Source organism: Drosophila pseudoobscura, chromosome X (assembly GCF_009870125.1).
Source record: "Drosophila pseudoobscura strain MV-25-SWS-2005 chromosome X, UCI_Dpse_MV25, whole genome shotgun sequence".
NCBI classification, from domain to species: Eukaryota; Metazoa; Arthropoda; class Insecta; order Diptera; family Drosophilidae; genus Drosophila; species Drosophila pseudoobscura.
The window spans coordinates 1,308,048-1,335,655 of NC_046683.1; the positions used below are offsets into that span (position 1 = coordinate 1,308,048).

Consider the following 27,608-nt stretch of genomic DNA (forward strand, 5'->3'; position numbering starts at 1 on the left):
GATACAGTAATTGTGAAAATTGCAATCGATAAATTCCATGCCACACTAACGATTAAACGATTATTATCGAGGGGGAAAAGGTTTCAGTTTCGGCTTCGGTTTCGGGAAGGCGATCTTCGCTATGCAAAGTGCGATGTGCGATGCGCAGCTGCAGGAGATTGTGTAAGCCTATAAGACAAAACAAGTCCCAGACGTCGCTGCTCGGGGAGCTCTAATCCTGGAGACGGCCCACTGGCAAACTGACAAACTTACAAACTTACAAACTCCCCAACTGATGGACGGATAGACGGACAGGTGGACAGCCGGGATGGGATCGGATGGGATGGACAGACTGCCTGACAAAGTGAAGCTGGCAGTCACGAGGCGGAAACTTTTCGCGTAATCGTGTTGGCCAAAAACCAAAAACAAAAAGCGGAGAAAAGGGGGGAAAAAAATATCAAAAAACGAAGCCCGAAAACGACTCAAAAGTCTGGTCAAGCTCAGAGAGACAGAGCAGAGACAGCGGCAGAGGCAAAAGGCAGAGGCAGAGCGACTCAGAGCTGAAGCTTGGCTTTTGGCTCACTTTCGTTTTCATTTTGGCCAGGCTTTTGAGCCAGCTTGAGACGCGGACGCGACGCGGCCGAGAAGCGGCCGAGACTCGGCTCGACGCCGACGCCGATGCCGGCGCCGTCGCCGTCGCCGAGGCGTTAAGCGGCTGACACGGCCGCTGCTCTGCTCCGCTCTGCTCTGCTCCGGCCAGCGCGCTTTGTCTCGAGCTTTAGTCGCTTGTGTGTGATAAAATCACGTTAGTAATCAATTGCAGGCCCAACAGCCCAGACCACATAGAGCAGCGTAGAGCAGCGCAGAGCAGGCACAGCACCGCACCACAGGCATCGCAGAGCAGGCACAGCACTCGTCGATAAGCCACAAGACCCACAAGACACTGTTGATTGTATTTGTGTTGCATCCAGCGGATCCACGCAACTGTTGCCACCTGTTGCCACCCTTTTTTGTTTCTGTTTTCGTGTTTGTTTGCTGTTTTGGACGAAGCCCAGCCCCCCGCAGGCATTTGATCAACGCGTATGTATCTCCGTATATCCGTTTATCCGTATCTCCGTTTCTCCGTCGTGTGTCGATCCGTCGATCGGTTATAGTGAGGACACCCCAAAAATAATTCAAAATAAACCATCGATAACAAACAAAAACAAACATACAAATTAAAGCCAAAAACCAACACAAAAACAAACAAAAAACATCAACCTCAAAAAACTGCTGGCACAAGCCAGAAAATTCCAAAAGAAACTATGAAAAAGTTTAACCAAAAATTTCATTTGCACTTCCACTTACCGTTTTTTTCATTTTTTGTACATGCTTTTTTTTTGCTGTGACTTACACTTTTACAAGAAATTTCTGTTTGTGAAAAATGCCAAAACAAAAGCGCAAAAAAACCCCCCAAAAACCCCCAACTATGACGCGTGTGATGGACTATTTTCGGTTTTGTCTCATTTCGCATTTGCGCTGCACTCATTCCACCAGGTCTCTCGATTACCCAATTAATGCGCGAGTTGGTTAACAGAAAACAGAAAACGGTTTTGATTGCCAATTTCCAAGTTTCGTGTTTCGTTTTTCGTATTTCGTGTTTCGTGTTGTTGTCGAGCTTCGAGTGGGCGAAGTCGGTGACGGGAAGAGGCTACCAAATGGGAGTGGGTAGTGGGCAAAAGGAGAACAGAACACTCAATGTTCACAGATCAATGATCGAAGATCGCTCTCAACATCATGCAACCAAGCAGTCTCTTATGTAGATGCGACCCATTACTCATACGCCATGTATCCCCAGGGCTTTCCCATGCCCAGAGGTGGTCTGTCCGTATGTCCGTCTGCTTGTGTGCCAGGAAGGGCTGTCCAGTCTGCCATTTGCCGAGTCATTGGCTGCCATAGTTTCAGCTCCAAGCTCAAAATAGTTGCCAAATCTCCGCCCCCTCCTCGATGTCTTCTCCTCCTTGGCGCCTTATTACAGTATTACAGTTTTCTGTTTCTGGTTTTGTTTTCGGTGTTGTTTTTTAATTGCGACATGTCCATGTCGATGCATGCACTCAATGCCACACTTTGTTGTGTGTTTTTTAATGATTTTCTTTTGTTGTTGCAAATTTTGTGCAATAACCAGCCAACGAGCAATCATAAAAAAACAACAATAAAAAAGGTCCGTATGCAAAGACCCATATACTGGCAAATGAATATGTCCAGTCACGTTGAAGCGATCGATGGGGTGATCGGTGATCACTTTTCGACAATTGTTAGAAGCAAACGGATCATGGAAAAACATAAATTAAAAACTCAAAACGAAAGACAGAGAGAGAGAGAGCAGCTCGAAAGTAAAAGCAAAAGCTGGAAGATGACATAACATTGTGGCTCTGTTGTTGCCGGTTTGGGTCTCTCCTCTCTCTCCATCTCCGTCTCCATCTCCGTCTCCACCTCTTTCTTTCTATCTTTCTCTCTCTGTCTTGTCTGCTTTTGGCGCTTACGCCCTACCTTAGCAGCCTTTGAGCCAAGTCTCCCTCTCCCTCCCTCTTTCTGTCTTCGCCATCATCCACATGTTGCATGTTTTATCGCGCAAAACACAACTGGCGAGCAAAAGTGTTTCTTTGGTACCCTCTGCAACACCTCCCCCTATTCCTCTATCCCTTGCCATTGCCAAATTGTTGGATTGATTGACCAGGCCATCAGGGAGATTGGTGTAAAGAAAGACAACAAACTATAGACTTTCAAGTTCATTTTGAAGTTCAGTTTGGAATTCTTCAATTAGTTCCGAAACCCTTGACCTTTGGGCACCTCTTTTCTTAGTTCTCTGTGGAATCTAAGTGTGGGATTTTTAGATGGTTCCCAACACTATCTTTCCACATTTGTCAGTCCGAATCGCTCTTAGCATTTAACCTTTGTGCCTGCCAAGTGCCGGGAGTGCGAGTACTCGCATATCAAAGTCCAAGCAGTTCTAATTAGCGGTTTCCCCCACTGTATACTTAGCTTCACCTCCAATAAAAGATTGTCATTAGGTCCCCCCCTCCCCTCCCCTCATCAGCATGATTCATCATTCACCTGCCTGCCGTGTGGCAGAAGGGAAGTGCGGGGTCTGTTGACCGAGCGAAAATTAGCTGCGACCCGGCACCGACACCGGCACCCTTCCGCTCTAACCCTTCAATTGGAGTCGCGACTCGACGGCTTTTTTAATGCATTTCTGCTCATATTTTCCCACATTTTTGTGTGTAATTATGGATCCTACTTTACTGTGCTTTTCGCACCACCTCTCTTACTCTCTTTCTCTCTCTCTCTCTCTCTGCGTCCATTCAATTTCTTTGAAAAACTTGCACAAACGCACACAGCCATAGCCACAGCTACCGCTACAGCGTTTGCTGCTGGCCAAATACAAAAATACAAAAAGTGAAACAAAAACAACAACAAAAATTACATAATTCTTATTGCCGCGCTTTCTGTTGTGATTTAAACGAGTAAATTGCTCGCTGCCTCTGCGGCTGCCGTTTCCACATACTGCACGCGGCATTACTCATACGGCGTGTTGCCCAAGAAATGTCCAATATTTAAACTTGACCAAAAACCAGCCAACACACCAGCCACTATAGTCGCTATTGGCTATTGACAATTATCGTTAGCATCCGCATATCGGCAGGGACCTTGGGACGCGAGAATATAGCCGACAAGCCAAACACCGAACCAACATCAAAATCAAATAACACGAGTTTTTGGCTTTAACTCCGTATAACGTTTAACGTTCAACGTTCAACGTTGTTTAACGTTGATCATTGACATCGGTTTTTGGGTGTAGGACAAGAAACAGAGGAAAAAAACTGCCGCATCATCTGAAGGTCAATGCGACGACCTTTATCGATTGTCCAGCAGCAGATACTGCTGCCGTGTATCTTTGTATCTTTGTGTTTGTGTATCTCATTAATTAATATGCACCTTTTGGCCACCTCTCTTTCCAGCGCCATTTATAGAGATACACATACACAGACAGACGCCCCAGACCCTAGACCATGAGGCAGCCAAGCAGACAGCAAATTCTGGCGCTGGCCCTGTGCAGCGCCGTCTGCCTGATCAGCGCCGTACCCGTGCCCCAGCCCGCCGGCAACCAGGAACTGGACGTACTGCAGATACCCCTGGCCAATGGCAAGGTAAGTCCGGCCACCACGAGGGTAGCTAAACAAGTTCTAGAACAAAGGAAGGTGACTAAAGCCCAGACTGGACTTGACTTAACCACCAAACATCTGAGATTAGAGAGAGATGCTGTCCATAAGTTTACTTATGTTATGAGAATCTAAAGATGGAAAGATATTCGATATACTTTCGTACCCAACCACGCTCAGAGTAGCGCGTGCTGCTGCAGCAGCCGCTGAATCTGCTGCCCTTTCGACCATATTTGCTAGACAAATTTGCAGTTGGATGAGTAAGCTGCTCCGGAGTCCGGCCAGTGATCGTTGGAAATCTCGGAGCGGAAATCAGTGGAGAGCGTCACCCAAGCAACGGGTTTTGGTGAGGCGCAAAAAACTTCCTTTTACTTTTTTGGACGGAGCCCGAATGCGGGTCTTGGGGTCTCTGGGCCCCCGGTCGGACCTGCGTGACCAGCTCTCGGCGTCAGCATCGGCGTCGACGTCGCTGTCATGGCTGCGAGTCGAACCAGTTCCAAGGAAGTTGGCACACTTGTTACCTGTTTCCTTTAGGCCAGCTATAGTCTCAGCTGGCTACTTGGCTACTTGGCAACTGCTGCTGCTGCTGCTGCTGCTGGGTGTTGGCCTGTTGGCCTGTCGACTATCTACCGCTCCAAACCGGACTTTTGGGTTACTCGGCCCGAGTGTTGGGCAAGCTGCAGCAGCAGCTCTCTGTTATTTTATTACTTAATTGCCATCGAGACAATTCCCCGACAATTCCCACTGCCATTCCCAGTCCACAGTCCCCAGTCCCCAGTCACCAGTACGCAGTCCCCAATTCAATTTAAATTTCAGTTTCATTTTCATTACGGCCACAGTTTCGTGCTCGATCATCGTCAAAGCCTCCATGGATCATAGAGCATGCAGCATGGACCATTGTGCTGGCCAATTAACACTCCCTGGCCAGCCCCTGTGCTAATTTGTTACCCAAAAACTCTTTTGTTCGGTCTGCGCTTTAGCATTGTTTTATGTCAATTTCAGTGGCTTTCACTTTGTGCAACAAATTTGCACAAATGTCTGGTCTGCACTGGTCCCCCTCCCTTCTTTTTTGTTTATAAATATTTATTTGCCAAACATTGCATTAGATCCGAGTATAAGATTTGTATTTGTATTTGTGAAGGCTTTAAACACTTTCAAAGGACATCTGCATAGATAAACTCCCTTCTTGAAATCAATCTCGTGTTCCATCGTCCAATAGTTGTTCAACCTTTTGATTGCTCCACTCGTTACGATTAAGAGCATCGCCCACGCGTTTTGAAATATCATCTACATCTACTTAGGGGCCCACAAAAATTCCAAAACCCAAACGAAAATTTTAAACAAAGTTGTAAGCGTTTGTCATTGCCCAATTTGGCTGCGGCTTTGGCTTTGGCTGAAAGCAAAAACTAGGTCAAAATGTAGCCCAAACAAAACGATGATACGATAATGATGCCGATATAGTATATACTTACTCACTTTTAGGTATAGGTATAGAGTATAGACCCACACGCCATAGCTATAGCTATAGCTATCCATATCTGTGTTGTCTAGGGCGTGGAGGAGGGCTGTCTTCAGATGATGTTCATCTCGGCGTGTTGACATGCCTTGCGCCATAAATCATTTAACGAGAGGATGACAATGATGATTGAACCAGGCCCCCTCCCCCCACTCCCCTTAACCACTAAGTAGCTCTATGGAAGAGGAGGCACCACATCTATGGACAATTTTCCGTTTTCCTTTTCTGATGCAGCAGCGATGTCAACTGCAATGATATCTCCATTGTGCTCTCGTACGAATCGTATTGTGTGTGCCAGCAGCAGCAGTTGCTATTTTGTTTGGTCTGTCTGTCTGTCTGTCTATTTGCCTGGCACTGTAACTGTGACTGTGACTGTGACCGGGTCTCTTTTCTTTATTTTTTCTGTCGTTTTGTTCGTTTTGCTGGCTTCCTTGGCGCCCCAGCACGTGGCTCAAATGACATAACAACAACCGGTTGCCCCGGGGACACAACGCAAACACTGCCATACCCTTATCCCTTATCCGTTATCCGGTATCCGTTATCCTTATCCTGTTGGCTATGCAGATCAGATATCCCAATCGCATATACTCGCCTACACTCTCCTTCATTGGCAAACAGTTTGGACTTGGACTCGATGAGAGGGTACAACAAAAGGGACAATTACCACACCCCTTCCCCCCACTAATATGCTTTGCCTTTTGTGCCCCATAACCTTCTTTCCCTCTCGAACTCTCTTTGTCAGTATCACTGTCATCTTCTCTTTGGTTTTGCACCCACAAACGACAGCGTTTTTGATTCCTTGCCAAGTGCAAGTCCCCAGCTCCACCCCATCCCCTCGGCAGACTATCCGCTTATGTAAGATTAGACTCCCTGCCTGCCCCTTCTGCCCCTCCTGCCAGTCCTGCACCGGTGGTCGGTCTGTTGCACACATATCACGCATATGCCGCCGCATTGTCAATCGCAATTTGTGGCAACTGCACTCGGGGCATGGTCGATGGGGGATGGGGGATGGGGGGTTGGGCTTACTCGTAGCTCTGGCAATTTGTTGGTAGCTGCATTTTTTTTAAGTGCCAAACGAGACGCGCGCTGCCTTTTCAGTCATGAAGTAGCAAACCGAAATGAAAGACTAGATTTGGCGGCTCCAAATAGAAGTGCACCCTTGTCCCATCCCCATCTTTTATTGGAGGAGCGGAAGACCCTATTTACTGGCTGCAGGATTGGGCAGGGTGACTCCTGGACGGTGATGCTGATCCTGAATGTACCCTCTCTGACGGCAAGAGGTAAATGTTTGGTTTGGCTATTGGCAAACTCTTGAGAATAATTAATACCGTGGCATTATCCAATCCAATGATTCAATGATCCAATGATTTGATTTATTCATTTTCGAATTCCAGTTTTTCTCAGTTTTTTTTTTTTAATTTAATTTAATTTAATTGTGTCGTGTATTTTTTATTAGCTTCGTGGCTGCTGCTGCTGCTGCTTGAGCAAGGCCTTTAACTGGCTGGCAAGTGGCCTAAGCCTTAAGCAGCATTTAGCAGCACTTCGACCACCGCCCCTCAATGGATTAGCGATGGGCGTGTCCCGCTCTGTAGCGACACGCCACGCACTATGACGGGGGGTCGCATTTGCAATTAAATTGATTTTTGTGGCCCCGGCTGGAGGCACTTAGCCAGCAACAGTTCAACACTGTTGGCCAAGCCCTAGGACAGTGTTAGTCAATGTCCAAAGTGGAGTTTCGAGCTTCCTTCTCGCTGATACTCGTCGATTCTTTTTGCATTTGGTTTTTTCTTCTGAAGCAATCTTCCATCGTTCCAAAAATTTTTTTTCATTTTAAATATCAAATTGTTTTTTTGCATAGCTAATTTATGCGTAATTTGTCGCTTATCGAATCTAGTTTTCGACTCGACTTCGCCTTTGATTGCTTTTGGAGGTTTTTTTTCATAAACGAATACGCAAACGACTGCCATGTAGCCATATAGATAGCTATATGTGTATTTATGTGTGTACGTATGTGTATGACAGTTATTTGTGGCATTTTTTATTAAGTTTAGAGCCGCCTTAAGTTGGTTAAGGTCAAGGCAATTGATATGGCTACAGCTACGGCTACGGCTATGGCTGTCTGGCTATGGCTGTCTGTTGGAGCCTATTTAAAAACGTTTTTCGTTTTTGCTCTTTTCTTTATCACTGGCTGGCTCTGGCTTGAGTGAAGCGATCGAATCGATTAGGAGCAGCATGGAGCTAGAGATGGCCGCGTGAGCAGCCCCAGTCAATAGTCCATTCGATTCTTTTATACATACGTCGGATTGGGATCCGACGGGATATTATTCCCGGCGTATTAGGTCTGCTTGCTGCTCAAGAATTCCCTGAGAGATGGTTTCACTGAGCTAAGAGAGCAGTGACGTCTGAGAGTTTGTCCATTGCCCACCAATCGCAGATCCGAGTTCTGCAGAAAATCCGACATATATACATATTTATGTACATATCACATATGTACATACATTTGTAAGCCTACGAGCTGCCCGCCTGCCAATTTAGTGGCAGTGGCAGTCGCTTCTTCCGCGTGTGTCTTGAAATTCCCAACATACTTGGGGCTTGGGGCTTGGGGCTCGGGACCGGGGAGGCAGCTGCTTAAAATTCACAGCATTCGCTTTAATGACGTTGGCCGGTGCTGCCTCCTGGACTTGAACTCATTTGAAATTCATTAAGATGTCCCATAAAAATGGCAACTTTTGCTTCCAAGTACTTTCTGTCCGTCTGTCTGTCTATCCAAACAATTGTCGCACTAAACTGACACTGACAGACAGCTTAAAATATGATGAATACTTCAGAGAGGCACTGTGGCAGAGTGGCAGTGTGGCAGAGTGGCAGAGACAGGGACTGCCAGATGGCAAGTGGCAAGTGGCAACAGTTTGTTGGCGAAACTAGCAAAAGTTTACTTTATGCCATGTCTCCGCCCCATCATCATCATCATCATCATCATAATCATAATCGTAATCATCTTCGCTGCTGCTTGCTGACTTCCGCCCGCGTGTAAAAGTCAACTTCCGCACCGACTTTTGAGTCAATTAAACACTGCAACAGCAGAGCAGAGAAGCAACATCAGGGGAGGGTTGCAACAGCAGGAGGAGCCACACTCTCAGCTGAATGAGCCCCGAGAATGATTGGGGACCGGCACTGGGTCTGGGGTCTGGGACTGGGACTGGGACTGGGGCCATTCCGCTTCGAATCTTTTACCTTTAAGTAGCTCTCTGCGCGAAGCATTCCGAAAGTTTTACCAGTTTGGAAAACGTGACAATTGCATTGCGATACTCTGCCGAAATGAAATGGGGGAATGGGGCATGTGACATACAGATGGGGCTTGCAGCGGGGCTTTGCTATAATTTTCTATAATTTCTACTTGGAAAAAGTATAGATATAACAAAGGCAAATACCTCCAATAAAAGACTATTCATTATTCAAACTAAATACAATAGGAAACTCGCAATCCTGGAACAAACAATAGGTACATTGTATGCAGCGGAGATACTAATCCCAGATGCAGTACAGATAGTACTCGCAGAGACTATACATATATAGTACTTCAATAGATCGGGGGGATTCCAACAATGTTCAGAGCCAGCTTCAAAGGAAATATCGAAAACCCTCTACAGATCGCAAAGACTTCTATCGCTTAGAGTATCGCATAAACAACTTTGAGTGGATTTTATCTTCTTGCATTGTCCGATATTGAAATGGACACCTCTGCCTCTGCCCCTGCCCCTGCTCCTGCTCCTGCCCTCTTCTGTTTCCCAGAGAAAAGTTGGAGGGGCGAAAGAAACTTTTCCAATTGTTAAAGTGTTGATGGTATATTATTAGATTGTGCTGCTTGGGCGCCCCATTCCTCCATTCAACGTTCCCGTCCCCGTCCCCAGCACCTGGCACCTTGACAATTGCTGCTGCGACTAAGAAGTGGTTGGTGCTGCTGCTGTTGCTGTTGCATGTTTAGTGACTCGTGCTGTTGATTGTCCAAGTTAGTTGCTGCCTGCCCCAGCCACTCACCCATTCACCTATTCAGTGATTCAGTGATTCATTCATTCCACCCACTCCCCCACAAAATGCAATTTTAATGCAATTTTCATAATTTATTGTGCAATATTTTCAAAGCTTAGCCGAGAGTTGTTGTTGTTTCTGCTCGGAATAGCCCATTAACGTTAACAACGTTTTTGTAAAGTCATTTCGCTGTCGGAGAGGGTGAAGCTGAAGCGGGAGCTGTGCCCTGCCTCGGGCTCAAGAGCCACCCACTTAGTGGCTCAGGAGCCCAATGTGGTGCAGGGAAAGGCTTGCAGCGATAGAAGAAACCACAGGGAAGAGGCGAAAACAAACCACATACAAATCACAAATCACAAATTACAATTTACACTTGAAACTTGATTGCACAAAGGGGCCACAAGGGGCAGTGGCAGTGGCAGTGGCACGGGCAGTGGCAGGGGCAGTGGCAGGGCCAGAGTCACTGAGCCAAAGGCTGAAAGACTCATTGTCTAAAGTGAAAGTTTCTTTTTTTGTCAATTTGCGGCCACTTCGGGTAATTTTCGTTGTTGTTTTCTTTCTTCGACTTCATCTTCCTCAGCTGCCTCTCTGCCAGATTATGCAATAGACGTACAAGTGGGAGACGCTCTAACTCTAACTCTAACTCTAACTCTAACGACAGTCTGATTATTTCATTGTTTGTTTTTTTTACAGGAAATCGATGTCTTGACATTGGGCGCCAAAGATCAAGAACAATTGATAGCCGATCGCAATAAAAGAACGATTGGATTGCTGCGTGAACTGTTTCCGGATATAACCAAGGTATGAATCGAACTATATACTATATATATCAGACCCCGCCCCCCTTTCTCTCTCTGGTCTCCCTCTGTCTGTCTTCACAAGCCCCCACTCTCAGACACTTAACTCTATTCTTACCCAGAGCCAGAGCCAGACCCAGACCCAGACTAGACTAGGGCTAGGCAATCACTCAATCAATCAATCAATCAATCAATCAATCAATCAGTCACACCTCAACTAAATCAAACGAAATGAAATATGTGTTCCGTGTAGGAGATCAATATGCAAATCAATCGTCTAGTCAATAAAGTGCTGGCACGCGTCGGGCCCATCGTCCTCGGGACGGTTCTCAATCCACAATTTGATCCGACAATCCTGAGACATCCGTCGGATGAGGATGATAGCGATACCGATACCGATACCACTACCAATAGCGATACCGATTCCGACAACAAAAATGGTGACAAAGATGAGCGACCGTCCAGCGATAAGGACTATGAGAGCCTACCCGAGGAGTTGACCCGCTTTGAACCCGATGGGGAGTTTGCCGGCCAGACCGAGGAGCCCGGCCCCAGCCAGAAAATCTAACCAATATATACTTCTATACATAGATATAGCTTAAGGCATTCCCCGAACCACACATTGGCACATTCTGATATCGGGTATTAGTGGATTAGTAGCTGGATTTGCCTACTCCCTCGATTCTCCTCGATTTGCATGTCCCTCGGGCTTGGCAAAAGTGCACTCAACCCACCCCACCACCACCAGCCACCTCTCCGCATGCCAGCACCACCAAGAACCAACACGCCACAACACAGACACAACAATTAAACCCAACTAACCCACACATATAGCCCAGCAATACGAATCTCACTTCGAGTTTTCAGCAAACGATCAAAACCAAAAAACAAAAACTAAAGAAAAACCAAGAGACAAAACCATTCAAAAATTGGCCAAAGAACTCATCATCAATGAATCAGTCAGCAATCAGCAACAGAAACAATCGATAAACAATAAACCGACACTATCGACAACAAAGATCAGCATCAGCATCTCATGTGGGGAGCACCACCACCACCACCAACCACCAAAGAATCATCATCCACCAAGCAATCATGGAGCTCAGTTTTCGAGTGTGTTGAAAGTTTTTGTTGCATATTTTCTTGTGCTCTCCCGATAGGAAATCGACTCGATAGTCAATCGCATTATAGCCCAGGTGATCCGGGTGGCCGGTCCCGGCCTGCTCACTAGCATACTGGCCGGCAATCGCGGCGGTGCCGGTGGTGTCGGCGGTGCAGGCGGTGCAGGCGGACGCATGACGACGCCAGGCAGCGATTTCGATGCTGATTTCGATGCCGATTTCGATGATGACGATGACGATGACGAAGTGGCACCGAGCAGCAGCTCGAGTGGTGCAGCAGCAGCAGCCACCAATAAGGTGAACGGCAGCGACGACAGCTCGCGGGTGAAGATCGATTTGCCGACATTTGAGCCAGAGACAACGACTCCGACGCCGACGACGACGACAACTAAAGGTGATAGCTTACCCACTTTAGTAACATCTTCATATAGTCCCAGTCCCACCTCCACCACAACCACCTCAACCACCACCACCACCACCGAAAGTGTGGAGATTCCGAGCCAGTTGTTGCCGCGCTCCCTGGAGCCAGCGACTACTACAACAGCGCCAGCAACAACAACAGCCACCACAACTACCACCACCACAACCTCTTCTGAAAATCCCCCTCCAGTACCCACCAAAACCGCCATCCAGTTTCCCAACAACAATAGCATCGACGAACCACAATTGCTAACCATCATCGCCGATATCAATCGTTTATTAAATTCTACCAATTATTTTATTACAACCAGAGATAATCTAACAACAACAACAACCACATCTCCAACAACAACAACAACAACCTCCCTTGCACCAACAACAACGGGCAACATAACGAAATTATTGCCAGTATTTGATTGATCTGAAAAAGTGCTAAGGATTTAAAGCAACAACCACCACCACAACAACAACAACAACAACTAGAACAGCAACAACAACCACTCCAACAGAAATAACAACAACAACAACAACAAAAACAGCTACAAGAACATCCACAGAAGAAGAAGAAGGAGAAGGCATCATCGAAACATCATTTAGCAGAAAGCATTTCCACTCATCGTTCTCGATTGAAATTTCAAAACGGTTCAACGGTGGAAAGGTTCGAAATGGTGGTTCAAGAAGGAATTTCAAAGCTAAAGAACTTTAATCCACATCGTATAAATCTGGTAGAAACCGTTTCGAGAATGGTGCGTACCTAATCTGCTTTTGAAGCTTCTGATTTAACCACGATTCAAGCATGTTTCAAACAATTACTGGGACTGCGTTCTCTGTAGAAATGTATCTAGAGAGCCACTTGTTGAACCGTTTCTGAACCAACATTGAACCACATTCCAGTCACAAGCCACCTTGACATCACTCGAACCATTGGATGTCCTTGTAGATGTCACCCACATCACATTTGTTGCGCATTCTTATCGTTGATATACCCTAGAGACCCCAGCCCACTTCCAAGTTCCTTTCAGCAAAGACCCCTGACCCACTACACTCCACACCTCCCCCCCTCCCATGTATGTAACAAGACTCAAGTAAACTAATCTCCCAACAACCGCCCCCTATGCACTTGCCACCTGCCACCTGCGATACACACACACACACCGAATCCGAATCCGAAACCGAAACCGCCATCGATGATTCCTGGTTGTTGTAGCAAATCGATGAGCAAGCGAACCGCATCATCTCCAAGCTGCTGCGCACCCTAGGGCCCACGGTGCTCCGGACGGCCATCCAGGGCAACAGCGCCAATGCGGCGAGGACCAGCTTCGATGCGGACTTCGACGACGACGATGACGAGACCAGTACCAGCAGCAAGGGTGACAGCACCTCCAGTAGCTCCTCCACTACCAGCGACTCTAGTGGCACGCGAGTGACCATCGAGCTGCCGACCTTCGAGCCCGACGATGACAACGAGATCGATGCGGTGGATAAGAGCAGCAGCAGCAGTACCACCCTCTCAACCACCACTGAGTCGACTGACACGCTGTAAAATCACAAACAAAATGTGCGTCCCATTTGCTACAACAACTGTGAGATAACTAAAAAAAACTCCGCTACCAACTGATGAAATGGCTTTTAAATTGGTTTTTCTATCTATTAAATTTTTTTGTGCAGCGACTAAAAGAATATCCCCTACAACAACCACAACAACAACAACAACCACCACCACAGCCACAGCCACATGTGACCACAACAGCCTCCCCTCCAACAGATTCGCTTAAATGTTGAAATTATATTAAAGGAAATGAAATGAAATATTAGCATTGTTAACCAACACGAAAGTTGTTTTGAAATTACTTTTCCCACACTGGTTTTCAGCACACACCCACACATACAAGCACAAGAAATATCTGTCTCTGTCTCTCCCTTTTTATGTCTTAAGCTCGCTGCTTGTCTCTCTCTCTCTCTCTCTCTCTCTCTCTCTGTGACTGTACTATATCTGCCTCTGTCCTCTCCTCTACTCAGAACCTCTACCTACATTTATCTATATGTATCTACATCTGTCTCTATACATCTGTACCTCTTCCCATGCACACTCTCATTCACTCGACCCTAGGCTAGTAGGTGTTTTTTTACAAGAATATATTTGACATTTATATTGTATTAGTTGTGTAAGACATTTTTTTAATACATTTCCAAATATACCGAATTAATGTTTACTACCCCTCTCTCGTATGACTTTTGCTATTGAAAACATACTCGCTCCAGATACATATCTCTCTCTCTCTCTCTACAATATATATTTAATTTTTCATTCCACACTTTTGGTGCCCAGACAGTCTGCGAAAACCACTCGTCATTTTTGGGAAAAAAGTCATCGAAACGAGTCACTCTTTTTTTTGGGGAGAGCAATCCTCCCTCATACTCATGAGTACCCTCATTTACATCTCCGACTTCTCACCATCCAAAGCATCCACAAAAGCGATCTATATCCGTATATCTTTATTTATTCATTCCTGCATTCCTGATCGTCTATTGCAATCTGCCGCTCTCAAGAACAAAGAAGCAAAAACAAAAGAGTTGACAAACAGATGAGCAACAATTTCCATTCTTTCAATACAATAGTTCTTGTACATAGATATTTCTCCTCTCAAGTCCAGAGATATGTAACTTTGAAGCAATCCGATTAAGACTATCGAATACTCGATATACCATCCGGAGAGCCCTGGGCCATCTCGTCGCCTGATCTTGATGGATCGGTTTTTTGTTTTGTTAATGATTAGTGCTCCGTTTTGCCTATACTGCCTTCTCCACTCCACTCCTTTTGTTTTTCTCTTTTGCTTATTTTTGTATCTTTTTCTCTTTATTTTCATGTTCCATTAAAACCCGATTCGATTTGTGCAATATCAATAACTCACAAAAAACAAAACAATCAAACGATAAACTGATAACCGATAACTGACAACCGATACCTGCAAATCATTCGACAATCAAACAACAATCGAAACGAAATTGTAATCGTAATCGATATCGATATCGAAATGTATACAAAAATACATCGAACACATCTGTGCACGTGCATTTATTCATTCATCACACGAAATGAATCGATCAATCAAACAAATCGATTGTGCAAATCGCCTTAAACAACATGCCATAACATTCCTCCCTCTCTACCTCAACCTAACCTCAACCTCAACATTAATCACACCACACGCATACACACACACACACACACTCTCGACACTGGACACTCGACACACAAAACACACCACACTTCGCCGAATCCTATGCTTTATGCCTCAACCCTTTTGCTCCACGTTCCTTGTTGCCCAACCCCCTCCCTCTGTACACACACACATACACACACACAATCGCACATAACCAACGCAAAATTCGAAATTTTTAAAATAAAAAAAAACATAAAAACCAATGACAATCCCGAATCTGAACCCGTACCCGTACCCGTACCCGCAACAACCTGAAATCTCCCGATAACACAGAACGGCGCCACCGATACACAAATCGATCTGTCGGCAATTAACAAACAGCTTGAGGAGACCATTCGTGTGGCCCGCCAGGTCAAGGAGGCGGAGGCGGCCGCCGCTGCCTCCCAGTCCTCGCCGGTTGCCCAGGCCCCCATTCCCCTCAAGTCCAACGAACCCATTCAGCTGAGCTTCAACAACGAGCTGCCCACACTCAGCACATCCAGTGGCACATCCTCCTCCTCCTCACCAACTGCCAGCCTCAGTGATGTGAAGGCATTGAGCACCAATGATCTGCAGCAGTCGGAGTCCAAGTCGCCGGCCATCGATGAGCTGACCCTCGACTCGGCTGAGGAGACGGCCGAGCTGGATGACCGCAACAAGAGGTAAGTGCCCTCCGTATACGTACAGGAGTACAGGAGTCACATGACTACACCCGTGAATTGGCCATCACATCACTTATCGATAGAACAGAGTCTTAGAGTCTATCGATGGCATTAACTTTTTAGTGAAAATTCCACCCAAGACACTCAACTAATCTAACACTTTCATCCCCTTTTCACAAACAATAAACCAAAAAATAAACAAAAAACAACAAACAACAAACCCACACCAATGGAATGAATGCACACACCCACCCAATAGTAATCTGTTCAAAAGGTTCCTTAATTTCGGCGGTGCGGGTCTGGCCGGTGGATCCAGCGGCAACGGTGCCGGTGGCTCGCCCAGCGGCAATAGCCTGGGAGCCGGCGGCTCCGGCAACTTCCTGCTCGATGTGGTGCGGGTGAGTGGTAACCCCTCTTTCTAGTCGAGATCCACTAATCTCACTAATCTCACTCCGCACTCCACTCTTCCATCTGATTAGCTCTTCTCGGGCAGCGTCCAGACCCAGCAGGGCGATGAGGCCGCCAACTCCGTGGGCGGCGGCGGTGCCAGCAGCAGCGGCCTCGGCGGCGGCAGCCTCGGCTCCGACGACACGGACGGGGACAGCACCCGTAATGCCGATGGCTATACCGAGGGCATTCCCGGCCCCGTGACGCGCCTGGTCGTGCTGGCCAATCGTGGTCTGGCCAATCTGGTGCAGGATTTGATTCTGGTAGGCAAAGGGTGTTTTTCGATAACTTAGTTGTCGCTTATCGATCGTATTCGATTTGTAATCGTATCGTATACTTTTCCTTCTATTTGCAGCGCGTGGCCGCCACCAGCGAGAAGTTCGTCAACTTCAAGGCCAAGCTGATAACGGCGCTGATCTAAGGCCCGAGCCCTGGCCTTGGCTCCATCCCAGCACTGGCCACGCCCTCGCCCGATTTAGTCAAGTCACACTCAACTGTACAGAGTCAAATACAGCAGATCACACACTGCCCCCATCCCCTTCCACGTCCCCTCTGTCTGTCTCTCTCTGTTTCACTCTCTCGACCACCCACAACCACACACACACACACACACTCACGCGCCACTCATTTGATACAAAAAAAAAACAACAACAAAAACCTTCTGGCAATGTACATTAATTTTTTTTAATCTTTTAGCAAAATTTTCATAACAAAATATAGAAAAGGAAGAGACATGAAAAAAAAGAAAAGAAAATACTGAAAATCAAACGAATAAATTTATTTATATTTTAATAAAAATGAACAAACATAAAAATCAACAAAAAACAAGAAACACATAACTATATGAATATGAATATGAATATTCTATATAACATATACATATATCTATAGAAACGCCTGAATCTGAATCGGAATACTTCAGGCCACGCCTAGTGCTGTCTTCTGTCTTTCTTCGGCTTTTGTAAATATATTGCCATTTGCAAGTTTTCACATCCTCCCCCCTTGAGCTTTTCCTTAATTTGTACTCCCCCATCGTCCACTCCACGCTACAATTTTTGTGTATATTTTGTGTTCTATTAAAAATCATGACTGTGGTGTTTTATTTACTATTATTTTTAATTATTTTAAACGAAAAACGAAATATGAAGAGAACGAAATGAGAAAGGAAGAAGAAGAAGGAGAGGAGGTTGCAGATGAGGAAAACACACATCAAGTTTCCACCCAAGAAGAAAAATATACTCGATCATATATTATTATTATTAATATTATTATTATTTTTTTTGAACTTATAATTTCGGTCACAAAACACACACACTCACACACACAAACACGCAATGAACAGATATACTCGTATCAAATATATGTACACAATCGATCGACATGCCACGCCCCATTTTTGTGACCAGCCCCACTGCCCCCATCACCCCCAACTGGATTTGTTCTTAGGCCTCTCCCTCTACTCCTAAGCGAATTGTGTTTGTTTCTCATTATGACTTTTTTTCTAGCTACCTAAGTGAATGTGTTTCGACAAAATGTGTATAAAATATAAATAAAATGATTCTTAATATTAAAAGTAACACCTCTTTATTGGCTGTGTGCCAGTGTATAAATATCTGGATAATCCATCTGGGAACATTCCACGGAACTGCTTTGCTTGACTGACTGACTGACTGACTGACTCACAGATTGATGCAACGGCGGCGCATGCCGCACTTGAACGCATGTGTGGCATGTGTGTTCTTCCAGGGGCAAGGGTCCGCAAGGGTCACTTCCGTTTTCCAGGCTGCAGGCCGCACACAAAACCAACAAATAAATTGGCTAAACAAATTATCGATGGACAAATGAAGATGGGTACTTATCCTTGGGACGGATCGGATCAGATCGCTTCCAGGCCATTAATATTGTACAAGTGCTTCGTTTGTCCGGAGAGAAAGAGATGGCGGGGAGTGGAGACTGGGAGTGAGAGTGAGCTAGTTGTGCGGCTTTGTTTTGACAAGTGCGCGCTGAGGCAATGTAAGAAATGCTCTCGTTATTGTTGTGTGTTTCTCTTCATGCACAATTTGTCGTCACTTGGCGATGACTTAATTCATTTAGCAGAGGCCCATTGGAACAGCAGACCATCAGAACAGCGGACCAGAGGCTGGACCTCTGATGAAGCGGTGCTAGAGGCTGATGAAGCTGCGTGCTACATTCAGTCAGCAATCGTCGAGGCAAACGGATGGCGATCTCATCAGCAGCAACAGCCTCGTATCTGCTCATGGCCCTCACCCACGACAGCCACAGCCACAGCCACAGCCAGAGTCCAAGCGATGGGAGTGGCAGTGGAGGGGCTGGCGACTCCGAGGACTCGCAGACAGGAGGCCGCAGGAGACGGCCACCCAGACAGAAGATCAATGCCAGGGAGCGCTACAGGACCTTCAAGTGAGTCAAGGGACACACCCATAAAACAACATAGAGCAGCTCTAAGCCCTTCTCCCCACACCTTCACCCTCAGTGTCAATGCCGCCTATGAGGCCCTGCGCAGTATGATACCCACGGAGCCAATAAATCGCAAGCTCTCGAAGATCGAGATCATCCGCCTGGCCAGCAGCTACATCAACCATCTGAGCAGCACACTGCAGACAGGTATGGGAGCTGGACTGGAATACCCTTCCTTCAGTTGTATTCTCATTGAAATTCTTCTCCCTCCCACAGGAACCGATTTTCAGCCTTGTCTGCTGCATAAGTACGAAAACGAGGGCGGTGGAGCAGGAGGCCACACCAGACGCATCAGCATCTGCACTTTCTGCCTGAAAAGCAAGTGAACGGAACAATATGGAGTAATCAGATTAAGACTAGATTAAATGCAATTGCAATGCATTTCGCGGTATTTATTTAAATTAAAACAGCCTTGGAAAATTCTTTCAAATTAACCGCCCAGTATTGGCGCCATCTGTTGGACTTGATCTGTACTCCAGCTGCACGCAGGTTGACGGCACTGCCATCTATTGCTGAACTGCTGCATTGCTGTGTTTCTTGTCAGCTGTGAAAATATTTCAGTTTGCAAGCAATTTAATATATGTAGAGAAACCATTAAATATATTTTTAAATTTAATTTATTACCGCAGAATTTTCACCAATACTAATTTAAGATAAAAGACCGAGTGGCCTTATTTTCAACTGTACCGGCCACATGAGCGCTAAATCAATTGATTAAATTAAATTTTTTAAATTCTATTAAAAAACATACGGCATAGAAACTTTTGTACGGTGGTTTTTTGTACATTCAAAACAGTTTCACTAGTCAGTCTGGGGTATTAATAGCGCAAGCCGGTGTGTGACACTTTCGTTGTATGAACTGGCACATCTATATACTGTATGGTTAGTGATTCAAATGTGTTTTGACGTGTTCAATAAAGGCCCATTTTCATTTAAAGAAGAGTTCTTAAAATTAACCAATCTGGTAAAATATTGATTTATCGATTGGATAAAATAATGAGTTTACACCGGAAGGTCCTTCCTAGCTATTTATATCAAATCGAATATCAGAATCGACAAATTTAACCTCCGATCATGGATAGAGAACGATTAACCCATTGTCGACCAGTAAATTTTTACGGAATATATCAAAAGGCCGTATATTTCGGTATAAAAAACGATAGCAAAATCATACCAAACTCGAAGCAACACGTTGAAGATTGTCACTTTCTGTAGTGTTGAGGGCGGAACTGGCGGAACAGCTTTTCATCTGACAATGCGGACACATGTATGTAATACATGTTTTCAAATTTGTTGCTCTCGCTAAGTTTGTTTTCTCATCGGTATTTTTGCGGTATTTCTGAGGGTCAGACCGTATATCGTATCGATAAGTCCTGTATGAGATGCAGGGTGACCGTTTACGGTATTTTGAATACTCTTAGGAATTTTTTTTAGGTCAAAATTGAACCGACGGTATATCGGTATATAATGGTATATTTTGCCAGTTTCATCAGTCTATTAAATTAATTTTCAACGTTATATAGAAATCCAATAAAAGCTATTATTTAAATTAAGCCATGGCCAAATGTGCTATATAGCTGAGAATATTCCACGGAAGATCAAAAACGATGAATATGTAAAATATATCTTGAATTCGTCAGTATATTTACGGAATATTTTTTTAATGAGACGGTATGTTTCGGTATATTTCTGACAGTCGGACGGTATATTTTATCTATAAGTCCGCGGTCACACTGATGAGATGTAAATGGCGCGAACAACGAAAAAACAACACACAAAAAAGCGTTTTCTAAGGAAACATTAACAGAAAAAGTTATGAAATACTTCGGACGTCTCGGAAGTCCGTTATCGTGTGTGCCCTGACTGTGCTCTCTGAATTTATTTTTTGTCATCAATTTTTTCACAAGCTACAAATATTTGCGCCAAAAATTTGTAAACTCGGCGTTGGTTTAAAACAAATTCTTCAACACATTTTCGGGAAATAATGTCGACTCCGAAGCGCGTGCTGACGCCCAGCAAGGAAAACGGATCTGACTCACCAGGCACCAGCCAAGCGCAGGTCAAGAAGTTCAAAAATGACAAGGACATGTGCGACGATTGGGAGAACCAGTGCTGGGACGACGATATGAATTTCGATGCGAGTGCTTTAGAGGAGGCGATGGATGCGGCTGCGTCCCCGCATAAACTGGACCTGTCCATATGGCAGCGCTGCGTGATCGAGGACTTTGAAGTGGACATGAAATCCTACAACGTCAGACTGTTAGTAAAAAAGAGCCCCGGCCTAGCCGAGGATCCAGAGACGGCCGAGTGCCTCGTGCATTCGCCGTGGAATATGTGTGACATGAAGAAAGGCGATATTGTTTCGCTTCTGGCCAAGTGGCAGCCCTCGAAGAACGCCTATGTGATTGACAAGGAGGACGGCTTCTGTGTGACCAATCCCGATTTTCTAGTATCCGGCACCACCGTCATGGGCTCCCTCTTTTGCCGCCGCAAGACGGTGCTGCAGGAACGTTTTCGCGGCCTCCACTGGAACAACCGTGTGGTGAGTACCCAGCAGAAAAGCCCAGACAATCCCTAACCAAACCGAGCGGGATACTCATTTAAAACTCTTCGGCAGATGATTATTGGCACACTGGTGCACGAACTGTTCCAACGTGTGGTCTCCGAGCAGCACTACACGCGCCGTCATGTGAAAACTATCCTGAATTATATGCTGCAGAGCCCCTCCCTGGCCCAATCCCTCTATGCCGGCGACCTCACCGAGGATGAGGTAATTAATGATTTGCAGCGGTTCGTCGATCCCATCGTTAGGTTCGCCAAGCAGTATGTGCTTGGGGAGATGCCTGTAATTCCGTCCCCAGTGAATTTTCGCGGACGCATTGAGCGGATCGAGAACACTGAGGAAAACCTGTGGGTACCTCAGCTGGGCCTCAAGGGCAAAGTGGACGTCTCTGTGTCCGTGACCACAGCGAATGATCCCATTCCCTTGGAGCTGAAGACGGGTCGCTCCACCTTCTCCATGGAGCACACTGGCCAGCTGATCCTATACCAGATGATGCACTCAGCCCTCGGCGTTGAGACGCGCTCCGGGCTACTGCTCTACCTGCGCGAAAACATGATGCGCGAGGTTTTCGGCAAGCGCAACGAGATGCGCGATCTGATCATGATGCGCAACGATCTGGCAAAATATCTAGTCAAAGAGGTGAAGAGCTCAGTCGCCGATGAAGAGGACATCGAGGACATCGAGGACCTCTACCTGCCCGAGCCCATCCACCACCACAACGCATGCACGCAATGCGAGTACAGGACGCTGTGCGCCAGCTTCGCCAAGCGGGATAACATACTGCAATTGGGGGACTCGCATTCAATGAAGATCCTTATGCCGACGCTTCTCGAGCACCTAACCGACGAGGATCAGGAGTTCTTCCACCACTGGTGCGGTACACTGGCCCTCGAGGATAAGCACTCACGCGCGAGCTTTAAGCAGCACTCCATCTGGACGGACGATCCCGCCTCGCGCCAACAGCAGGGACGGGCCATTGCACAGCTGAAGCTTTATCCCAGCCAACTGGCGCTCGAAACAGACGGCCGCTTTGAGCAAAACTTGGAGTTGGCACGCGAGGTCGATCCCAACATACAATTACATCTCAGTGGGGTATGTTCTAGGATCTGGGGTCCTTCTTCCCTTCACTGAAATCGTCAGTGTGTAATCTACTTTTCTTCTCTTCTGCAGTTCGATGTGGGCGAGTATGTGGTCATCAGCACCGAATCGCGCATGGCCGTGGCTTCTGGGATCATCGTTTCGTTGGAGTGCCGGCGCCTGACAGTCGCCCTGGATCGCGACCTCAAGCCGCAGTATGCAAAGGAGACCTTCATCATGGACAAGCACGACTCGCAGACTTTCAGCACATTCAACTACACAAACCTCGGCATGCTGCTTGCCCCCACGCTGCGCGCCAAGCAACTGCGCTCCATAATTGTAGCCCTGGACCCGCCCTTACCATTTGACAGCCTGCCCGATATCATTCTAACAGAGGGTCTTCACATTCTGCAATTTCTGAACAAGCAGCAAAACGAGGCCGTCATGCATTGCCTCAGCAACAATACCCACTCTCTGATCAAGGGTCTGCCCGGTACAGGCAAGACCCAGACGCTGGTAGCCCTGGTGCGTATGCTGCATCTGCTTAATCTCAGCGTCCTGATTACGGCCCACACTCACTCGGCGGTGGACAATCTAATGAATCGTCTGATGGCCTATGGCCTGCCCATGCTCCGTCTGGGCCAGAGCGCTCGCATTAACGACTGCCTGGAAGAGATCAGCGAGGGCAATGTTACCAGACGCTGCCGCACCGTCGATAGCCTGACACGCGTCCTGGAGACGCCGGCGATTGTGGGCGTCACTTGCCTGGGAACGGGTCACCCCGTCTTTCGAAACCGTACGTTTGACTACTGCATCGTAGACGAAGCCACCCAGGTGATGCTGCCCACCATTCTGCGTCCCTTATACTACAGCGAGCGCTTCGTTCTGGTCGGAGATCCAGATCAACTGCCACCGGTCGTTAAGTCGCGCGAGGCCCGCAAGAGAGGAGCAGACGAGTCCCTCTTTGAACGCCTTGACTCGCCCAATTGCACTGCCGTGCTGAGCGTGCAGTACCGCATGAACAGCACAATCACCCGGCTGGCCAACAGGCTTACCTACGATGATGGGCTGAAATGCGCCAATGAGAATGTGGCCAAGGCCCATCTCCAGCTGAATTACATGGGACACGCACCCGTGTGGGCTCAGCGCGTGCTGCAGACCCATCTGGACAATGCCGTTGTGGTGGTGGACACCGGCGACTGCTCCGTGCCCTGCCAGGCGGTGGGCAGGGGCTTACAGTGGCTCGGGAAGGCCGACTCCAACATCGATCTGAAATACGGAGAAAAGGATCCGGAAGTTGAACTGGCGGATGTGGGGCAGCATCCAGCGGAAGGTCGCCGCATTTCACAGTACACCAATACCTGCGAGGTGGGCGTTGTGATGAACCTTCTCCTCCAGCTGCAGCTCGCCGAATACAACCTGTCCACCGTGGGTGTCATTGCCCCCTACCGCGCCCAAGTGGAGCTGCTGCGCAGACTGGGTGGACGGCTGGACTCCAGAGTTGAGTTCAACACGGTGGATCAGTACCAGGGCCGCGACAAGAACATCATCATCTACAGCTGTACGAAGACTGGACGCGATCCCACGGAGAAGAAGCGCTGCCGAGCCGCTGAGATTCTCGAGGATAAGCGCCGCCTCACGGTGGCCATCACACGCGCCAAGCAGAAGCTGATCATCCTGGGCGACGTCACGTGCCTCAAGAATTATGGCCCCTTCAACTCCCTATTTAAGAACGTCCCGGAAAAGTGTTTCCTGCCGTTGATCGAGGGTCGTTTGGAATTTGCTTGGAAGTGTCTGCACACGGACCTGAATCGCCTCGTAGAACCATTAGTCAATTAGTCCTTAATCTTTTTTTAATTAATTTCGTTTTACATTCTAAGAGTTCCAAGTGAGTTTTATTAGTTAAAGGACTCATACAAGATTTACAAGTGCCAAAGTGACCGATAGATCGTTATGGATCCTTAAAGGAAGCCAATGTTAAAGAAGGAATCCTTAAAGGAAACTAATTTCATAGGAAACGACCCCTAAAAAAAGAAGCAAATCATTAGTGAATCGCCGTCTAGCGTGCTCCCAGGAAACATATATAAAAGCCGATTCATACTTTAATAAAATTAGCGAGAAAACGTCTCTCTCGTGGCAGGACATATAAATGTTATGTTTTCAATATTTTTTTTCGATAAGTGCATAATGAAATGTAGTCTTGAGCGTAACTTTTACTCTCGCAAAGGCTTCCCAAAAGTTCTTTAGAAATGTACAAATTATCTTAGTATCCCCCTAAACATTCCTAAATGTTGTCGTTGGAGCTGTGACGTTCCTGTTTCGGTCGTTGTATCCCACTGTTACATGCTTAACGGTGCTTGCACCACTCTCCCCCCTCACTTTTGTTAAACCCCTTTTGAAGCCCGTGCTCCCTTCCCTCCTGGGGCACCTTGGAGTCTGTTCCGGTCTCTTGTCCGCGTGCCACACGTGCCCCGAATGCATATTAGCAGGAGATATCCAAGTGGAGTGGGAGAACTGTCTGGGGGGGGCAATATGCAGCGGATGCACTTAGCAGCCACAGGCCGGCGTGAGTCATCCTCATGATTATCGACATCATAATCGTCCTACCATCCCATCGCATCACATCCCATCCCATCCCACCCATGCTATCCATGTCATCCATTCCCCTGGCGCGAGGTTTGTAACCAAATGTGAGATTGATGAGGACCAACCAATCAAACCGGAGAAAACCAAACCAAAGCCAAGCGAAATGAAATTTCAAGAAAGTAGCGTCGATTTATTCGACTCTGCGATACCTGTCACTTGGTCCAAAAACTCCCACAGTCGGTGGGCAGGAGAGGACCCAGCGGTCGGCCAATATGTGCATATCTACACGGTATCTACAAGGTTATCTACACGTAATCTTCACGACTTCTACTTGTTTTCAATGTAGAGTAGTGTCAAATGGAGCAGACCGATCGCCGCATACCCTCCAGGGCCTACGAGTACAGGGTGATAATATCAAATAAAAGCTGCCTGGTCGAGGATAGGGAAAAGGGGTACGGGGTACGGGGTACGAGGAAGAAAGACCCAGAGACACCAATAACAGTTACAGTAACAACAGGCAACGGCCACAATGGACATAAGCAAATTGCTTGATAAAATATTTGAAATTCATTTCGCGCCGCCTCTTGGCAGCCGTTGGCATTTCGATGACAGCATTTAATGCTCATTATGTAATCTCTTTAGGTCTTTGGCTCGCAAAGAGACAGAGAGAGAGAGAGAGAGAGAGGGAGCGAGCGGTGCGGGGGTCCACCATTTAACAAAGGTCAACCACAAAACTATGAAGCCCTGTCGCACACACACACACACACACACGAATATTGAATTGATTTCGAGTTCCGGCCAAACCCCAAATGTTTTTTTGTTGTTGTTGTTTGAAATACCCAATAGACACAACACACACAGAGCTACCCATCTCTTTTTCACGCACTCCAACTCTCACTCTCTTTCTCCTTCGGGTTTTTTTTGGGTGCGCAACAAATTAAGCCCATTAAGACCATCTTCAAGATGGTCCCGGTGCCCCCCATCAGCCATCACCCATCACCCATCATCTTCCACGCATCACCTGTTGCAATATTGAACACTCTCCACACAGATGATCCATTCGCAAGCAAACGCTTTGGGGGCAGGCATTATCAATAAACTGTTCGCTGAGGCTGTGCGAAAGGGGTCCGATTATTTTCACTTTCATTCAAGCCAAAAACTCATGGCCTAGAACTAAGAATTAAAACAGTTGAAATGCTGTAAACTGCAGTTAAAATGCGTGTTTTGGGATTTCATTACCAGCTGTTGAGAAATTATCCGCTTAGTTTAGTAGAAAATTAGAATCACAACCAACCGCCCGCATATCGCTGTCCGCCGCAAATTATCACCCGCTCTTCATCATACATATATATATATGTATGTATATAACCGCTGATATTATATAATCACCAAATATATTAAATAAAACCCATCAAAAAGTATACAGTCCACTAATTCATAACCACCACCATAGATGATACATATGTATACCCCACGGAAATGGAATCAACTTCATTGCAATTCCATTCCTCTCCATAAACTATAAACTATAAACTAAAACTATAATTTTCATTTTCCTTTATGCCTATACCCGTTTCGGAAGACTTTCAATTTTCTTGACAGAACTTCTATCATAAGCTCCCCCCTTCGTGTTATACAATCCCTTTCAGCTCAATTCGCTTTAATTTGCCGATCTGTGCAACGATTTCTCCGCGATTCGCCAGTCAAGCGTTGAATGGAGACCAAACGCTGGCCATTAATCGCTCAAGCCGCAAAAGTGTGGCCATAATTGATCAGTTTTGGCTGCCGCGAAACTTCATTATAGCCATCATCTCTCTGAAGAACATGCCCCCCGAGGACCCTCAAAAGCAGCAGCAGCAGCAGCAGCAGCAGAAACAGCAGCAACAGCACCACAGACTTTCCCCGCATTCAAGCTCTCTGTTAACGGTTAACAGACGCTGTTGGGGATACGCGCTTCGCGGCTGCGCACTGCTCCGGTAGCAGCTCCAACAAGTTATGGCTACGGTGCGTGGTACCCCTTCTGGCAGAAGGTATTATGAACTTGGCCAGGAGTTTGGGCTGCAACGTCGAGAGGAGAGGAAAAAAATGAAAGATGTTGACAAATGAACTAAGATATCACATTAATTCCACTTTCGGACATGTACTATTTCTGGCAAGTGAAAGATGTTTGGCCTTTTACTTGTTTCAGGAACTGATTGAAATCGGAGGAATACCATATACGGAAAACTGTAATATCAAGAATTATAACTTAAGCCCTGAATATTATTGCTGCTTGCCTTGGCCACACAAATAGTGGATGGCTATATCATGTTGCGGCCACAGTAGCTGACAACCCGCTGTTGTGTCTAGTTATAAATAGTTTTATCATCAGAAAATGTACGTACTTATGTATTCAGGGCAATCCTCCCATCATGAGTTGTAGGGTGTCCATCGCTTCGTCGCTCCATGAGCAACTGTTTTTTCTGGTTACTGGTTTCTGGTTTCTGTCTGGTAACCGTTGTCTGCTGCTGCTGGGTGGCTGTCTGCCTGGTGTT

General features: G+C 46.5%; 3 protein-coding genes across 9 annotated transcripts; all 3 read left to right on the forward strand.

The window, feature by feature from the left end:
• Nucleotides 1-745: 745 nt before the first annotated feature.
• Nucleotides 746-17,476, forward strand: LOC4814318 (keratin, type I cytoskeletal 10). Of its 7 annotated transcripts, none has more exons than XM_001354378.4 (7): nucleotides 746-1,059; nucleotides 3,978-4,166; nucleotides 10,414-10,521; nucleotides 15,556-15,923; nucleotides 16,183-16,321; nucleotides 16,403-16,633; nucleotides 16,726-17,476. In XM_001354378.4, exons 2-7 carry the CDS (start codon nucleotides 4,029-4,031, stop codon nucleotides 16,789-16,791), a joined length of 1,050 nt encoding a protein of 349 aa, XP_001354414.3. In that variant the 5' UTR covers nucleotides 746-1,059; nucleotides 3,978-4,028; the 3' UTR covers nucleotides 16,792-17,476. The 7 variants fall into 7 exon arrangements, with proteins under 7 accessions (XP_001354414.3, XP_015042250.1, XP_015042251.2 ...); XM_015186764.2 differs by having other exon boundaries at nucleotides 16,198-16,321; XM_015186766.2 differs by lacking the exons at nucleotides 15,556-15,923; nucleotides 16,183-16,321; nucleotides 16,403-16,633; nucleotides 16,726-17,476 and adding exons at nucleotides 11,678-12,032; nucleotides 12,370-13,408 and having other exon boundaries at nucleotides 752-1,059.
• Nucleotides 17,477-18,441: 965 nt separating this feature from the next.
• On the forward strand, nucleotides 18,442-19,447 carry LOC6901072 (basic helix-loop-helix transcription factor scleraxis). The gene is made up of 3 exons (XM_002134515.3): nucleotides 18,442-18,791; nucleotides 18,865-18,995; nucleotides 19,065-19,447. The coding sequence occupies exons 1-3, from the start codon at nucleotides 18,589-18,591 to the stop codon at nucleotides 19,172-19,174; spliced, it is 444 nt and encodes a 147-aa protein (XP_002134551.1). The 5' UTR covers nucleotides 18,442-18,588; the 3' UTR covers nucleotides 19,175-19,447.
• A 1,119-nt stretch (nucleotides 19,448-20,566) lies between these two features.
• Nucleotides 20,567-24,638, forward strand: Dna2 (DNA replication helicase/nuclease 2). Its single transcript, XM_001354379.3, has 3 exons — nucleotides 20,567-21,390; nucleotides 21,466-22,503; nucleotides 22,582-24,638. The coding sequence occupies exons 1-3, from the start codon at nucleotides 20,833-20,835 to the stop codon at nucleotides 24,325-24,327; spliced, it is 3,342 nt and encodes a 1,113-aa protein (XP_001354415.2). The 5' UTR covers nucleotides 20,567-20,832; the 3' UTR covers nucleotides 24,328-24,638.
• Nucleotides 24,639-27,608: the final 2,970 nt, after the last annotated feature.

Excerpts from the sequence above, each read along its gene's own strand:
- LOC6901072 (XM_002134515.3), top strand. The coding sequence starts at position 18,589 with ATGGCGATCTCATCAGCAGCAACAGCCTCGTATCTGCTCATGGCCCTC. Across the intron at positions 18,792-18,864 it reads GAGCGCTACAGGACCTTCAA|TGTCAATGCCGCCTATGAGG; the intron begins GTGAGTCAAGGG and ends CTTCACCCTCAG. Across the intron at positions 18,996-19,064 it reads GAGCAGCACACTGCAGACAG|GAACCGATTTTCAGCCTTGT; the intron begins GTATGGGAGCTG and ends TCCCTCCCACAG.
- Dna2 (XM_001354379.3), top strand. The coding sequence starts at position 20,833 with ATGTCGACTCCGAAGCGCGTGCTGACGCCCAGCAAGGAAAACGGATCT. Across the intron at positions 21,391-21,465 it reads TCCACTGGAACAACCGTGTG|ATGATTATTGGCACACTGGT; the intron begins GTGAGTACCCAG and ends ACTCTTCGGCAG. Across the intron at positions 22,504-22,581 it reads TACAATTACATCTCAGTGGG|TTCGATGTGGGCGAGTATGT; the intron begins GTATGTTCTAGG and ends TCTCTTCTGCAG.
- LOC4814318 (XM_001354378.4), top strand. The coding sequence starts at position 4,029 with ATGAGGCAGCCAAGCAGACAGCAAATTCTGGCGCTGGCCCTGTGCAGC. Across the intron at positions 16,322-16,402 it reads TCCTGCTCGATGTGGTGCGG|CTCTTCTCGGGCAGCGTCCA; the intron begins GTGAGTGGTAAC and ends CCATCTGATTAG. Across the intron at positions 16,634-16,725 it reads TGGTGCAGGATTTGATTCTG|CGCGTGGCCGCCACCAGCGA; the intron begins GTAGGCAAAGGG and ends TTCTATTTGCAG.